This window comes from Crassostrea angulata, chromosome 4 (assembly GCF_025612915.1).
Source record: "Crassostrea angulata isolate pt1a10 chromosome 4, ASM2561291v2, whole genome shotgun sequence".
NCBI classification, from domain to species: Eukaryota; Metazoa; Mollusca; class Bivalvia; order Ostreida; family Ostreidae; genus Magallana; species Magallana angulata.
In genome coordinates, this window is record NC_069114.1 from 44,652,536 (window position 1) to 44,667,776 (window position 15,241).

Sequence of the window (15,241 nt, forward strand, 5' to 3'; positions counted from 1 at the left end):
TATATGTGTCATTAGTTTACACTTTTGTTAATAGACTCTAATTTTTTATTCATTTGCATTGTGTATCTTAATATCATCATGTACACGGAACGGAAAATTGGTAGTGTGTGCCGATTATCATCAAATAATGATTTGGGGGGGGGGGGGGTGGACTTGGTAACTTTATTCCCACAAAGTCAAGATTGTTTTGTTAATAAGCCATGAGCGAAGGTCGAAGTGGCCAATCGGAACACTATATTGAACTGCGCTTGCTTACATTTCGTGTAAAAATAATTCATAAAGACTCAAGCAGAACAATTTGTAAATGATTGACTTTATGATTCTCCTCTTTATTCCATCATGTAATAATTAGCAAAGATTTGTTATTCGTGTTATACGGTTTCTTTTTATTTGGATGGTTCTGCTCCAACACACAAGCTACTTCACAAGAATCAAGTTAACTTTCATAGGCAATTGAAGACAAAAAGAAGAGCAAAAGTCTACATTCAAATTTTATTCAGACAATGGTAATTATTCACTTTTTTTCTCCGTGCAGTCTTTCCCGGTATATCCTGTTTCACACTTACAATAACTTCCCGTCTGATGTTCCTTACACTGGCACTTGCAAGTGGACTCGTCCAATGCCGCGCCATTGAAGCAGTAAATATTACAACGACTGTCACAGTCAGCTCCTGTTAATACAACAGAAATATCAGGTGTCATTATATTTACTTTAAGAAGTTGGATGGGCATCAAATTAAGGTATTCAATATATAACATCCACATTTTGTACTTAATAAATGAATGGCCCTATGTTCTTAATTATGGTATCATTTTGTGGGTGTTATCAAATAAAATTACTCCACCATCATTTTGAGTATGGTCTAATTAATCACACCTTGAATTTGCACTGCAGTCTATTGGCAAAGTATGTTTTATTCAGATACTCTAAAGAGGAACTTAAAATCCGTAAAACTCTTTTGGTTCATACATGCAGAAACTTTCTCTTTATCAAAATATGAAATAAGCCGCAGATAGTTTGAAGAATCTAAAAAACAAATAATTCATCTAGAGGAAATTACTTTGTTTTAAAAATCAACTTCCAAATGACCGGCCTCTTATATGTAGTCAGTCATGTGAATTAAGTTTATTTCAATTTCATTGTTATCTAGAAATACATATTTAACTAGTGTAAAATAATTCTCATTGTTCAATATCCCTTCATTATTCATTGAATTCCTTTAAATCTAGACATAGATGTTTGTATTTTTAAACCTCTAATTAAGTAACAAAGAATTCATTACATTTTGCCTTCAAGTTTGATGATTTTTAAATATTTAAACAAAGCTTATCTTTAAGAGGAAATCAATATGTAAGTTCTCCAAAACCAGGTCCCAGATTTATGAAGCAAACTTAGACTTAAGTGAAAAATTATATCTCTTGATTAAAAATACTGACAAAATTGAAATGCTATTAAAAGTGTCTTGATATAATGTTTTCAATTATAAATTTCCATTGTCATTTTATGATAAACCATTATTTTATGACTGGTTCAAATTTTAACTAAAGTCTGAAATTTCTTTATCATCCCGAGGCCTACAACGTTTATCCTACCATCTAACGGTATGCTAATATTTTATGAATAGTTACGTTGAAGTGAACTTTTTGTGTTTTAACATTTTTGAGATGCAAATGACAAATTTCTTAAACAGATCTTCTCACATCAATTTTCTGATACCGAATAAAATTTGGATTGAAATTGAATGTTTATTTTGAAAGTTGAATATTTTATATAGGATCTTTCATGATTTGGGTGGGTATATGATTTCTATCTAGCAAGTTGTGTTATTTCTATTCCCGAGGCTTGGTGAGGGGATAGTAAACACAATACGAGTTTGATATAAATCATTAACCTTTGCAGATCATTAGAGATTTTATTACCACATGTTTACTACGTCTCTTGTGAAATCTTATTTTTTTTTCTGTAAAAATTATTAAATTGTGAGCCCCACAGCATATTTACTGCAAGACGTCAACAACTTTACGCAAATTTTCCTTAACGATTTAACAAAGATACTTTAACATTTTATTTTCGAAACTATTTTTTATCATTTCATGAATAAAACGGCAAAAAATGCTTCACAAGTACAACTCCACACTTTTCAACTAAATAATTTTTGTACTTTTATTTTACGTCAATCAAGAACCATAACCATGAGGTCACATGACGTAAGAAAACACAGAGTAATATCATCAAATAATTACATGAGTGATATTCACCGCATACTGAGCTAAACATGTGATAAAATTATTTATATAACGTAAAATCTGCATCAATGTACAACATGCATGGCATCATTCTCGCATATATCCTCTCGTTCTATTTTTGTTAACACAACTGTAAAATAAACAGAATATCCCATATATTTTAATACCGTAAAATCCAGTAGGACAGTCACAAGTACGCAGTTTAAGGTTGTATGTCCCGTTATTCTTACATTCACCTTAAATAAATGTTAAAATAAATCTTGTAGAATTAGTTGTATTTAAAGATACATAGACAATGACCTTTGTCACTCTAAAAAACTTAAACCCTTATTTACTAAATATGTTGTTATCATTCTGTACCGTTAATATTAATGAAGGTTAATAGCAATAAATTGTCTTTTTAACACTTTTATACACGATTTGCAAAGGAAATTTGTTCTACAAATTGATGGATTATATTATCAAACATGCATTTTAGACAATATAAGATAACGTATTTTATATAATCTTTTATTCCTATTGATTAAAATGAAGAATATAACAAAATCATATTGAATCAGCTGTTTATTAAAACTCACCAGTTTTGGGTAAAGAATAAGCGTAATGAATGCCTTTGTTTTCCAAAGCGTTCTTTTGATAAAGCTGAAATCAATAAAAAAAAAACCAAATGCAATTACGGACCATTTTCATTTGGTAGAAAAATATTGCTTTGAAGACTTTTTGTAACCGGCTTCGGCCGATCACTGTTGTGTCCATATGAGGCATCCGGCAAATGCGTACACGTGCGCACACATTCCGCTTGCATAAGTAGTTCTTATTTAAAATCTTGAAGCTTTGGTTTAGTTTTGATACAAGTTGCTGTCCTTTAAAAAAGGACTACAATACGTGGACAATTTGCATGTGTTTCCAACGAAAACGTGAAAGCCTTAAGATTATCAGAGATTCCACCGACTCTAGCCCTCTGCTTTTAACCACTAAATTTGTACGGTGTATTACGTATACATGTATGTATATAGCCCTGCATTTTTGCTCAGAATTTTAAGGGCTCATACTTCTAAAATAATTATGATCTATCTATGAATGAAGTTTGCATGTATAGTATCAGGCATTCGGTGAATTCTACTATTTGCGCACACGTTACGATTCGCACTTCTTTGTTAACTATGCAGTGACAGCTTTGTGTAAATTAAAAATTTTATATTTTGACGCATTTTTCTTGAAATTTAAACTTTTATACAGTGACATAATTATTCAATCATACTTAAATGCTTAAAAAAAATTTAATCAGGAAGTTCTCTAGCCTCGCCTACTATAAAAGTAAAGTTAAGTTACATGTGTATTCGGAAAACAACAAAACATTGCAAATTATGCTATTTGATGCATGATGTAGTTTCGGCATTACATTAACTTATCTCATAATACTGATAATTCATATCACATGCCAATCATTTCTTTAAAAGGAATACTTTGTTTCTGTGCTGTTTACCGACAACTTTACAATTACCGCGCCTTTGAACTTATGTGTGCATATGGCACGGAATCCCGAACCCGATTATATAAACGTGTGCTAGCCTGGTTCCCTGAGCTACCCACTACACACAGGAACCAGGCTAGCTCATACGCAGGCTGAATTTTCCCCATAGCATCCGGTTTAACCTCGCTTATATATTTTCTGCGTGGACCTCAGGGTCCACGCAATAATATTTCATTCAGGTTTTTTCCTTCATTCATATACCTTAAGAGATGCAAACATACATTTAATACAGTTCGACCTGTTTATTCACGAATGCACATTTTGTCTCACGCGTAAGAATTTCGATCGAAATTCATTCAGTAATGCAGTTGACCTCGATGAACTGACCTCGATCATAAGAAGATGCTCCATGAACTGACCTCGATCTACTGATGTTGCATAATAGTAGCTTGATTTATAAACAAGGTTACGTTATAATGCGACCTCAATAGCAAGCTATGGTGGCATTCAATGTTTTTTCAGTCGCATTGAATTATTTTATTACAACTCTTTCTTTGTATACGTATTAATGCTCCTTGAAGAGCCCTACTCAGTATTCTAAAGAAGAAGAAGAAGAAGAAGAAGAAGAAGAAGAAGAAGAAGAAGAAGATACATTAACATTTAATAATTACCTTAAAAATATAAAACTACAAGGAGTTTACGAACGGCTTTCCCCAAATTTATTTCAAAATTAAATTTGTTGACGGTTTATAATGATGAAATTATGGTGTACAGATTTCAAATAATCTATATTTTGTAAAAATACTGTACTTTTTTAATTATTTTACATCAAACTGATCAAGTTGCTTGCTTCTAGCTATCTATATATCATTATTTCCGATCATTCCTTTAAAAGGAATACTTGTTTCAGAGCTTAGCAACGTTGATGAATCGAGGTAATCTTATTAAATAATACGTAATGTCTATGACCTAGTTTAATAACCATGCATATTGCCTCAATATTTCTCTTTATAATCACTAATAAATTAATAGAACAAGTTTGTAAAAATTACCATTTCAAAGTTTCTTCTCACATGGTGATGAAATGTTAATTTTTGAAAATTTTAATCAATTTTTGAATGTGGATTAAAGTAAGTAAGTTTCTTTATGTGTAATCCTACCTTGATGATAGCAGGCTCGGAGATAGGTCCCGTTGTATACAAGTACTCAATATATTTATAATGCCAGTAGGTGTTCGCAAAATTGACCGGATTTTTACTCTCATCCGTGTTCCACACCCAGCTGCTTCCAACATGGCTGACGATAACGGGGACGTCATCTTTATCGTACATCTCTTGTGTAATGAAAAAGTCAAACTGTAAGAGAGAGAGAGAGAGAGAGAGAGAGAGAGAGAGAGAGAGAGAGAGAGAGAGAGATACGGGGAATACATCGAAATAAAGAGTAAAAGAGAAAGATAAAATTTAAGGGAACGAGTGAGAGAGAGACATAAAGAGAAAAAAAGAGAGTTAAAATGATAAGGAATTTAATCACGACTATAAATTGACAATGCCTGGATGTTAGCTTGACATAGTATCTGAGTTGAACATATTTTATTGACTAATGATGCCAAAAGGATTGGACACACTTTCCAGAAACTTAGAGAGTTCTCTCCTTGTACATGATATATTACAATTACAATTCCATACAATGCCAGTTAACATTTATAACAGTTATAGAACACTTAGTGAAACACAAAAAAATCATTAGTTGTGAATGATGTAATACTGTGCAAATCTAGAATTAAAATTAGTATGGGTAAGAAAGTTATGCAAATGATTTAAAAACTTAGATAAATCTTCCACACTTTTGTATAAGTGTATGAACTTCTTTAGATATTTTTATATTTTCATATATCATATATTTCATATATCATCATGAGATAAAGTTTTGTCACCTCAAAGTACATCAATTATATTCAAAAAGTTCAACGATAAAAGGTAATACAGAAATGGTTGTCTTAATTCATAATGAATATTTTTTACAAACGAAATGTAAAAGTAATGAGCATCTTCCAATCTTCCACATAAATGCATTGGGTTGGCTTATATGTTACATCGATAAAGATCATAATTGAGAACACAGCTATGCCTTTATTTCGTATGAATGATATTTTAAATATTTTTACCAAAAGAGAAAGTATCTTATCCAGCGTTTTCTTTTATCAAAATCAATAGGTTAATAGCAGGGAAAACTATCAGTTTAATAGACATTTTTGTATAATAACGATGATTATTGACAGTGAATACATCTTTACTTACCTATGAAGTTATTTTCCATTATCCAGTAGTTAAACCAAATTTGAATATTATATGCTCCTTTCGGTATCTCAATCATTAGAGTTCTATTACCTGCAAAAAATTGTTTTTATCTACATTGAAATATTAGTAACCCTTTTTGGAAATTGTGTACAGGATGACAATAATTTTATTATACTTATAAAAACCCATTAAAAAAGACATTAAAGCATTCTATCTGGCATTGGTTAAAAGTTTCAATGTTACAATATAGAATGAATTTGTATCCCATTAGATACGGAGTGGATAAGTATTAAAACATAGTAACACTTCCGTTAGGGCTGCAGTATTGTTGTTTTATATTAAGGCGGCAATACCGGCATATTTACATGTAATTGTACTACAAAGGTAAAGTTAAATGTCGCGAAACAAGTTACCTTCTCCAGGTATACCCGTGAATGTTCCCTGTATGACGTCACATGTGGACCCATCCCCACCACAAACACCACATTCATCAAACTCTTTTGTCCCTCCAAGGAAAGCATCGTCGCACCCAAAGATCTAAACATAAAGATATAACATAAACATGCAAGCATTAAAAGAAAATCTAAAAACAGTGAAACAGAAAGTGAATTTTAAGTACATTTGTATGTGCTTGCAGTGCTAGGTAATATATAGCCTTTTTTTTTTTTGCTTTCTAAATTCTATAAGTTTATCATCTCAGGACAAACGTCTCTCCTGGATTTTATTCCTGTTCTAATTCTGCCCTGAGAAGATTCATCGAAAGCAACTTCGAGCTTTTTTATTACGGAAAATTAAATAATCTTTTACTTTGTAAAATCCAAATAAAGTATGAGTTCGAACCCAGAAATAGTTAGTCTTGAATTCAATATTGCTGATGCCTTTTAGCATCAAAAAATGCACTAGTGGTCAGATCCCAATTACTAAAAAAATATCAAAAAAAATTCATAAATAGTAGAAAACTTAAAGACAAGATTTTTTTTACTTGCCCTGCAATATCCCTCCAAACAAATAGGAGTGAGGCCCTTCTTTCTTGGCCAAGGTGAGCTCATGAAATCCATGTACTTAATTACTTTGGCATCGCATGGGGTACCGTGCGGCATTAAGCCGAATCTTGTGAAATATGGCGATTTGAAATCACCCACTTCTTTACATCTAACTTCACACACATAATTTCCTAGTAAAAAGGATGAAATGGGTTCTTACAACATAATTTTAATGAATCAACTACAGTCTGTCCCGAGTTATTGCTTCCATCAATTTTTGATGATTTTTAATAAAAATACACATACCTGTGAAAGAAATAAATTTGAAATCGATGAAAGGGAATATATCCAAGATATCTTCATTGAACAATAATCCCTTTTCACTCATAAAATTTCACAGGAACGAAAACAATTTTCTTACGGAGATTTGTAATGGGAAACGTTTACATCTTTTCTCCATTCGGAATACACTTGGAATACATAGCGCGATTTTTTAACGTTATCATCCGGGCTTATTAATGGCTGATGCAATGTAAAATTTCCGTAGACTTTCAATTTTAGGATGTGTATTGAAACCTGAAGCGGAAGAGGGGGCGTTTTAAAACAGATAATATGGATATTTTTCATATTAGTGGATGAACGTAGTTTGAGCACAAAGGTATTTACTATTATTGAAATATCAAGCAAAAAGTGGTGGAAGCAAAAACTCGGGACAGAGTACTCGGTATATCCATTCTGAATTATTTTATACCGTTCAAAAAACATGGAAAAAATTAAGGTTTATACGACATATTTATATTACAAAAAGGAATGACGAGTAAATACTAATAAAGCATAAATTTAAGCATGCGTGGCTATTTCTCACCAGAATGACTGTATCTATCCCCCGTCGAATTATACTCTGACGAATTCAACACTTTATTTTCAAGCATTGTAAGACACGTTTCTGAAGCTCTCTGTTTAATCAGATCTGCCTGTTTTGGACTATCATCTGAACATGGCTAGAACAGGAAATAATTCAAATTATTATAGTATTAGTAAATGGTGTCTCTTTGGTTTTCTTTACTGGTTTCTCTATGCATTATAGTGGCAGCTGGAAATGTTACACTAACCTCAGAATTACAAATCTTGGCTTCATTTGCATTGCTATCCCCTCCTTCACAGCCTGGGTGGTTTATTGGGCTGTCAATGTTAGATAATGATGCATTTACATTGGTATAAACCATGTTTTTAGACTTTGGAGTTAAATTAAACTTGAAACTTCATGTAGGTAAAAATCTTCTTTACAGTTCATATATATCAAAGTCCAATGATACGCTTCACTGAATTTAATAAACAGTTGATCAAAAGCTAGTCTGAGCTTTTTATATGTTTTAATACTATTCAGCAAATATTTGATAATAAACGTGCATAAAAATGAGTCAAAAAATCACCTTGGATTGTTGCATCTTCGGCGTCTGTATGTTACCCCCACCCCACATGTTCTGGAGCAGGACTGCCATGCTCCCCAAGGACCCCACCCTCCTGGTCTGATGATTTTAGGGGTTTGTCTGGCATCCGCAAACGTGGTACAAGTTAGTTTAAAGCAAATCTATGAAAAACCACCGATGTTTAACCAATACATAATTCTAAACAAGAAAACTAAACAATCTCACGAGATATGAAATGATGTTCAACATTTTTTCTTTAAAAATCAAATGAAAAGAAGAGTAAGTGAGATCATCTCCGTCCTAAAAAATAGTTTTTCATCTTTTAGACGAAAACATAAATTAAATAAAGCTATCATTTTTACAAGTGAATGCTCTGACTCAACGCACTTTTCCTTCGCCACAGTAGGAGCCGGGTATGTCCTGCCATCCATGGTTAAACATCCGGCCGTATAGGGATCCCTCCGTAAGATTCACACAACTGTAAGCCTCGCAGTGCTACCAAAAATGGGCGTATAAAAATTCTATGTTATATATTCTATATGTTTCTTAATTAATCAATCTTCAATTATTAGTAAGGATGGATGGTCAATGAATTAATCATCAATCTTCCTTTTTTTTTTTGCTTTAAGATTAGTGTTTTTCCCTAAATCTGTAGACAATGTTAAGCCTTTTTAAAACGAATTGTATAGTGTGATATTGCCAACGACCGTTAAGTCCTCTTAACTGCGTTAAGGATGAAGAGTTTGTTAAGACTTACCGAGTTATACTCAAACTTTCTTAAAAAGAAGTTTGGACCGTATCTATTCTCACAGATGTCATCTGGACTGTATTCCTGACCTAATTTAAGAATATTTTTACAAAAAGTTAATTATTTACATATCAAGTTTTAAATGTGGTTGTAGGTTTCTTTAGAAAAGGATAAATAAAATCATATTCGTAATAATACAAAATGTAACTAAAAAAATAATAATGATTATTCTGGTATTAATTAAACAGTAGGGAATCATTCTATGAGTATTATGAGGTGATAATTTCAGTCAGAGCGTGATCAAACCAATAAAGCCCGAAGGACTTTATGATAGATTTGACCATGCCCCTTTCCCCCTCCACCGAAATTATCACCTCATAATAGTCAAAGAATGATCCCTTATTACTTATATTCATATAATTTTTAGCAACTGTACGATTAAACATAAGAATATTGACATATTAATGTGATGTCTTTTAATTTTGCAAACCCTGTTGCGTGCCAACGATTCGTCATTTGAATATATGGACTGTGAATACAAAATCTATTTGTAGTGTTATCACAGACAAAGGCACTGAAAAATGTAAATTATGAATAAAACTTTCAGTAATTGTACGATTTAATATTAGTTTATTGTTTATGCAAACCCCGAATGCGCCCCAACAGTACGTCTTTGGAATTATTGGACTGACAGGTACATAACAAAATTATCACAGACATATACATTGGAAAATGTCAGTATCAGTCATTTGACTTTAGGACCATGATGCTTTATGATATACTAGTTAAGAATAGATAAATTAGTTATTTACCAATCAAAGATGAGCTCAGCTCAGCTAAAGCTTCAGCTTCTCTGAACACACATTGTGCTTTCTCAAGTCTGTATCAAAGAAAAATGATTTTCCTCATTTTATAAATACATAATTTTATGTATACACATAAAATATTTTTATTTTATCAGTTATCGAATTGAGGTTTGAGTTCAAAATGGCATGCATTACACGATGATGCAGGCGCAAAGTGACTTTCAGACAACATGGTAAACGGAAACGTCCATATTGCATACATGTTTAATCAATTAATCAATCACACTATCAATCGCGATCAAAAAATGATCAATCAGAGACTTTTTATGAACCCCTGTATTCCAGCAGTGTGTTAAATTCTTCGTAAGGAATATGAGAGCTGCAGTTGGCGTTAAAAAAATTGACATTATAAATGTAAGGTTACCGTAAAGGATATGTTAATAAATTTTAGATGAAGGGTTAGGTTCGTTACGTTACATGAATTGAAATAACAATGATATAATTGTTTGTACACACAATATCATAGGATACGCTCGTTTTGTAGTATTATAGCTCTGTTTATATTTACTTTCTATCTATTTCTAGAAATACCCACTGAAGAAAGTTATGAAGATCGTTGACGCTACATGAACTCCATCCTGCGCCGTATCCTCCCATGATACCTACGTCACTTCCGTAACACCTGCCCGAGTCATGGTTCATTCCCAAGCTAATACAAAAATAAATTTTAAAAATTCCAAAAACATCGTCTGCACAAAGTAAAAGTCGCAGTTTGAAGGTGTATTATCATAACGGGATAAACTAGTTCTTACTTATGTCCAATTTCATGTGTAAGGGCCCTGTAGCCGGTTAAAGAACGTTCACCGTCGACAGAACATGCATAGTCAGTGCAGGCTCCACCGATATATGCCATTCCACCATAGTCTGCAGGCACCCTGAACAGTTTCAAAAGTACATTAAATTACCAATGATAAGGCATAAGTATACAAACATTGTACACCCGAGACACTTGTAATATTCTGCTAATAATAAAAGATATGTTTTTCTTCAATAAAACATGCTATAACGCCTTTCCAAAATATTGCGTGTATCTATATCGTACTTACGCTGTGTGAGCGCATCTGATGTCATATTTGTGAGAAACGTTTCTTGTACCCTGACAGAAACTGGAGAGGGTTTCATGTAGCTTTTTTGACATATTGTAAAAGCTCTACAATAGAATAAGAGATACATGAAAAGAGATATTTATAGGCTCAAATGATTACTTTTGTACAACTAGTCATTAAAGGGGCATGGTCGCGATTTTGGTCAAAAATTATTTTTTCGATTTTAATGTTTACAATGTTTACTATCAAGTAAGGTAATCTTGATAGCAACCAAAATTTGAGAGTCATTTTTTGAGTTATAAGCGAGTTACAGAGCTTACAATTCTTTGCTATGTAAACAAAGCTTTTGTTTACATTTTGAATGTTGAAGTTAAAATTCCAGTTTTAGACCTCAAATGAATATGTTAATCGTAAGGAACTGTTTTTTTATGCTTAAAATGAATAAGAAGATAGAAAAATAACCTTGAAAACAATTTGTACAGGTATATTGAACCTATGTAAACAAAAACAGGGCACGAGCCTTGTTTACATGACGAAGATTTGTTGGTCCTGTATTTTGCTTAAAACTCATCGACTGGCACCCAAATTTCATTTGATCAATAAAAATGCATTTCTAAAGCATTGTAAATAATAAAAACAGAGAAACAAAATTTGACCAAAATCGTGACCATGCCCCTTTAACGAAAATACAGAAGACTTACCGGGTTAGTCTCCCAAAACTCAAGATTCTTGATCTTTAGTTTGATGTTGTATCCAAGTGTCTCAGATCGAGAAAACTCCATTTGCGCCTAATGATAAAAATATATTATGACATAAGAAACGTGTTTTGTCTGTCTGTTTGTATCTTCACTTTTGTTGTGACTGTTTGTTAATGAACCTGTCTGACTGAAATTTCATGAATATTACCCCGTTGTACTTTAAAACCATCAGTTCGACCCTTTTGGACACGTCCGTAGACGGGAACTGTGCCGTAAAGGAGCTATCTGTGTACACTCCTAGTTCTACTGCCACATCCTGTGTTGTCAACTCCCGCTTAGTGGTCCTCAATGGCGGCTCTACTTCATCATTTGTTGATGGAAGCATATCTGTTAGGATAAGACTATGTCAATATAAAGTTCCCTTGTTAAATGCTTCCATCCTTATAGATTTTGCATTAAAAAAAATACAGTTAATTTAGATTCATTTATAAATAACTTTGTATCTGGTATGTTGATGTTTTATAGTGTTCGTTTACATGAATTGTTATTAAACCCATCCTGATCAAACCTTTGATAAAATCTAGTTGTTCATGTCTCTTTAATTTTCCAAACATAAGAACTGTTTCCTGCTCAGAGAAATTGAAATGTTTATTTTGCTCTTTCGGAACTTCCCTCACGTGTATGGTTCCTTTCGTTGAACTCAATATTCCTTCCTAGGAAATAGAAAATAACAAAGCGGAATACTAGTGTTATTAAAACATACTGGTGTAACTTATAGATGTGGTGTTGACTACCGGTATTACATCCTCTGGCATTTTACTCGAGTTTCAAACATCACCAAAAATCAACCTATATAAACAACTTACCAAGCATTTAGAATTTAGCATACAAAATTTTAAAAAAATGAATGGGTGGAATTTTACACCTTTCATTTCCATATAAATTCAATAATGAACTGGTTATCTATTTTAAAGCTAATTAGAGAAAATATGTACATGATTTTCTACAATGTTTTCCATCTTGTTAAAAAAAACCACATTTTGTAAAATCTTAAACAGTATTTTTTTATTTCCCATCAAGTATGCATCATTGTAGGTAAACTTTGTTTCAAATAAAAAGGTTTCAAGAGACTTGACACACGCTTTTCCATAAATAGTTTATATTTTAAAAATATAATAATTTTTTCAGCATCTGTATAAATGGCAAGCGCAAAATAATCAAGTACATGTACTTTTATACCGTCAAGGGCATTTTAAAAAGTAAAAATACACATCAAATAATCTAGGCGGTTTATTTTTTACCACTGCAATTTCAAACAATAATCTAATTAAATTTTCTACTATTTTCTGTAACTTGCAGTTCTATTTGACTAGGAAACTATAAACTCCTTGTTTGGTAAGGGAATTTGCACTATTTTTAAATTTGTGATTGAAATAATTGAAGGTTTAAAGTGGCATTATCAGGATTTCAGATGGAATTTAAAGATTTATTTTATTATATTCAAAATTAATGTATAATATTAAAAACCAATTATAGAAATATTGAGTTAAATGTTAGCTTTGGGAAAAATTATCAAGCTGCCCTAATACATATTTTCTGGTACATAAGAGGGAAAAACAGTTTAGATAGAAAATATTTTAATTTTTGAGTAAACGCAGGACACAAAGTTATTGAAAAGCTACATGTATCATGTTTGTTTCATAATTGCAAATTAAATTTTAAACTGTGGTATAGTCATAAAATAGAAATTATGCAGGAAGATACATAGTTTACCAATCTGTCGCAGTTTGAAAAAGAAGCAATCCCATTGTGTGACGTCAGTTTGCCTGTCAAGAAACAGTCGGGTCTGGGGCCTGTCCAGACCTCTTCCGTGTCACCGTTTCGTGTAACAATTTGTGCTTTTGGGAGCAGTGCCGATTCAGCCTGAGATAATTCCATATGGTAGCTGTCCCCAAATGCCGAGACATGAAGCTTTTTAGGCGAAGAATCCCTAAATAATTATGTAAACTAATGATTGTAGAATATGAGAATTTCTTTACAATTATCACGTTTTTTAGAACATCAATACATGTATCTTCATTCGTTTTAATGTTTACCAAACAAATATGATTTTAACTTCAATGTGAAAACTACCAAAATCAAACTTAGATGCAGAAGATCATTTTTTTTGTGGTATCAATACACGTAATGTCAAATTTTAGTTTCAATCTTATTTAAGTATTTTCGCTAACGTATAGAGAATTCGAAGTAACTCAAAACATGCACAACTATTTGCATTCATTGAAATAGCATAGAAAATTACTTTGATTTAAAAGATTTAAAATATTAATTAAACAAACATATCTTGACTTCATTCGCGCTATCAATACATGGACTATATTTAGATTTACCTTTTTCGATAAGTCCCGATGGCTTCCGATAAACTGGAAAAGTCTAGGGCGTCAAAGTTCCCTTGAAAAAAAAATCAACATTCAACAAGAACATTTCATGATATTTTTTAGCAATATTATCCGAGAGGATAAATGTTTTATATATTAAATATATTCAATTTCTGTTACCTAATTCTCTTGGAAAAACAGACTTTAATGTTGAATCTTGAACCATTTTGTTTCCGTACATCTGTAAATGATAAACATAACTAACTTAATTTTAAAAGCATATATGCAAATAAGTCAATAACATTCCTACAATTTAAAAAGTAAAAGTAACCCGTGTTCGTGAAATTACCACTTATTATTTCATCATAACTATCTTATAAAATGTAATGATACATTATTTTATCTTTATCAATGTGGGCAGGTATTCCGATATCGAAAAAATCTTTGATAAATCAAAAGTACTGTTTCAGTAGATAAAAATCTTATGGTCCGAAACTTTTAGTCATATTTTTATGGGGAAAAATAGCGAGAGGCTTTAATTGAAGTAAAATTACATTAATTGTAAAATTAAATCACTGTAAAGAATGCATCTTATTTTTAAATTATACTAGTATCCTGCAAAAGTATAAATTGTACTAATGGGCTAATCACTATTTATAATTGAATTTATTTTAAAAACTCGTCAAAATAACTGTTTGTAAAATAATAAAGAATACTATGTTGTTTTTGAAAAACTCTTACAAACTAGGTATGTACATGGATATCTTTATAAATCGCATTTGATACTAGTATTTCCTTCCAACTGAAACAACTTCTGATGAATTAATCTTTAAGTTCACGTGCCATAAGCCGATAATGCAGCAAATGTAATACTCCATCTTTCTATTATTTTGAAGTTCTATTTTTATTTTGAAGTCAATCATGAATATTTCAATATTCTCCAACAATTGTTACATTTAACAGTGTTTTATAAAGTAAAAAATCTTACCTCAAAAGCGTATACGTATGCTCCACAGAAAAAGAGCACAAATAATACCAACGTCATTCTAGAGTCAGCGTTGTACAACGATCGAC

The 15,241-nt window shown here is 31.8% G+C and overlaps 1 protein-coding gene across 1 annotated transcript; it reads right to left on the reverse strand.

The window, feature by feature from the left end:
- Window positions 1-393: 393 nt before the first annotated feature.
- On the reverse strand, window positions 394-15,241 carry LOC128179968 (A disintegrin and metalloproteinase with thrombospondin motifs 6-like). The gene is made up of 23 exons (XM_052847689.1): window positions 15,156-15,241; window positions 14,348-14,408; window positions 14,180-14,240; window positions 13,563-13,779; window positions 12,358-12,502; window positions 11,998-12,176; window positions 11,793-11,879; window positions 11,092-11,195; window positions 10,798-10,920; window positions 10,581-10,694; window positions 9,992-10,059; window positions 9,189-9,268; window positions 8,819-8,926; window positions 8,435-8,592; window positions 8,114-8,183; window positions 7,867-8,002; window positions 7,005-7,192; window positions 6,432-6,555; window positions 6,019-6,108; window positions 4,882-5,054; window positions 2,826-2,889; window positions 2,415-2,483; window positions 394-671 (listed from the first exon to the last, which is right to left on the reverse strand). Exons 1-23 carry the CDS (start codon window positions 15,210-15,212, stop codon window positions 511-513), a joined length of 2,637 nt encoding a protein of 878 aa, XP_052703649.1. The 5' UTR covers window positions 15,213-15,241; the 3' UTR covers window positions 394-510.

Bases quoted from the DNA above. Each gene is read 5' to 3' on its own strand.
- LOC128179968 (XM_052847689.1), bottom strand. From the start codon at position 15,212: ATGACGTTGGTATTATTTGTGCTCTTTTTCTGTGGAGCATACGTATAC. The intron at 8,184-8,434 runs GTGATTTTTTGA...TAACATTGACAG, and splicing joins CGAAGATGCAACAATCCAAG to CCCAATAAACCACCCAGGCT. The intron at 672-2,414 runs GTATTAAAATAT...TTGTATTAACAG, and splicing joins CTGTCCTACTGGATTTTACG to GAGCTGACTGTGACAGTCGT.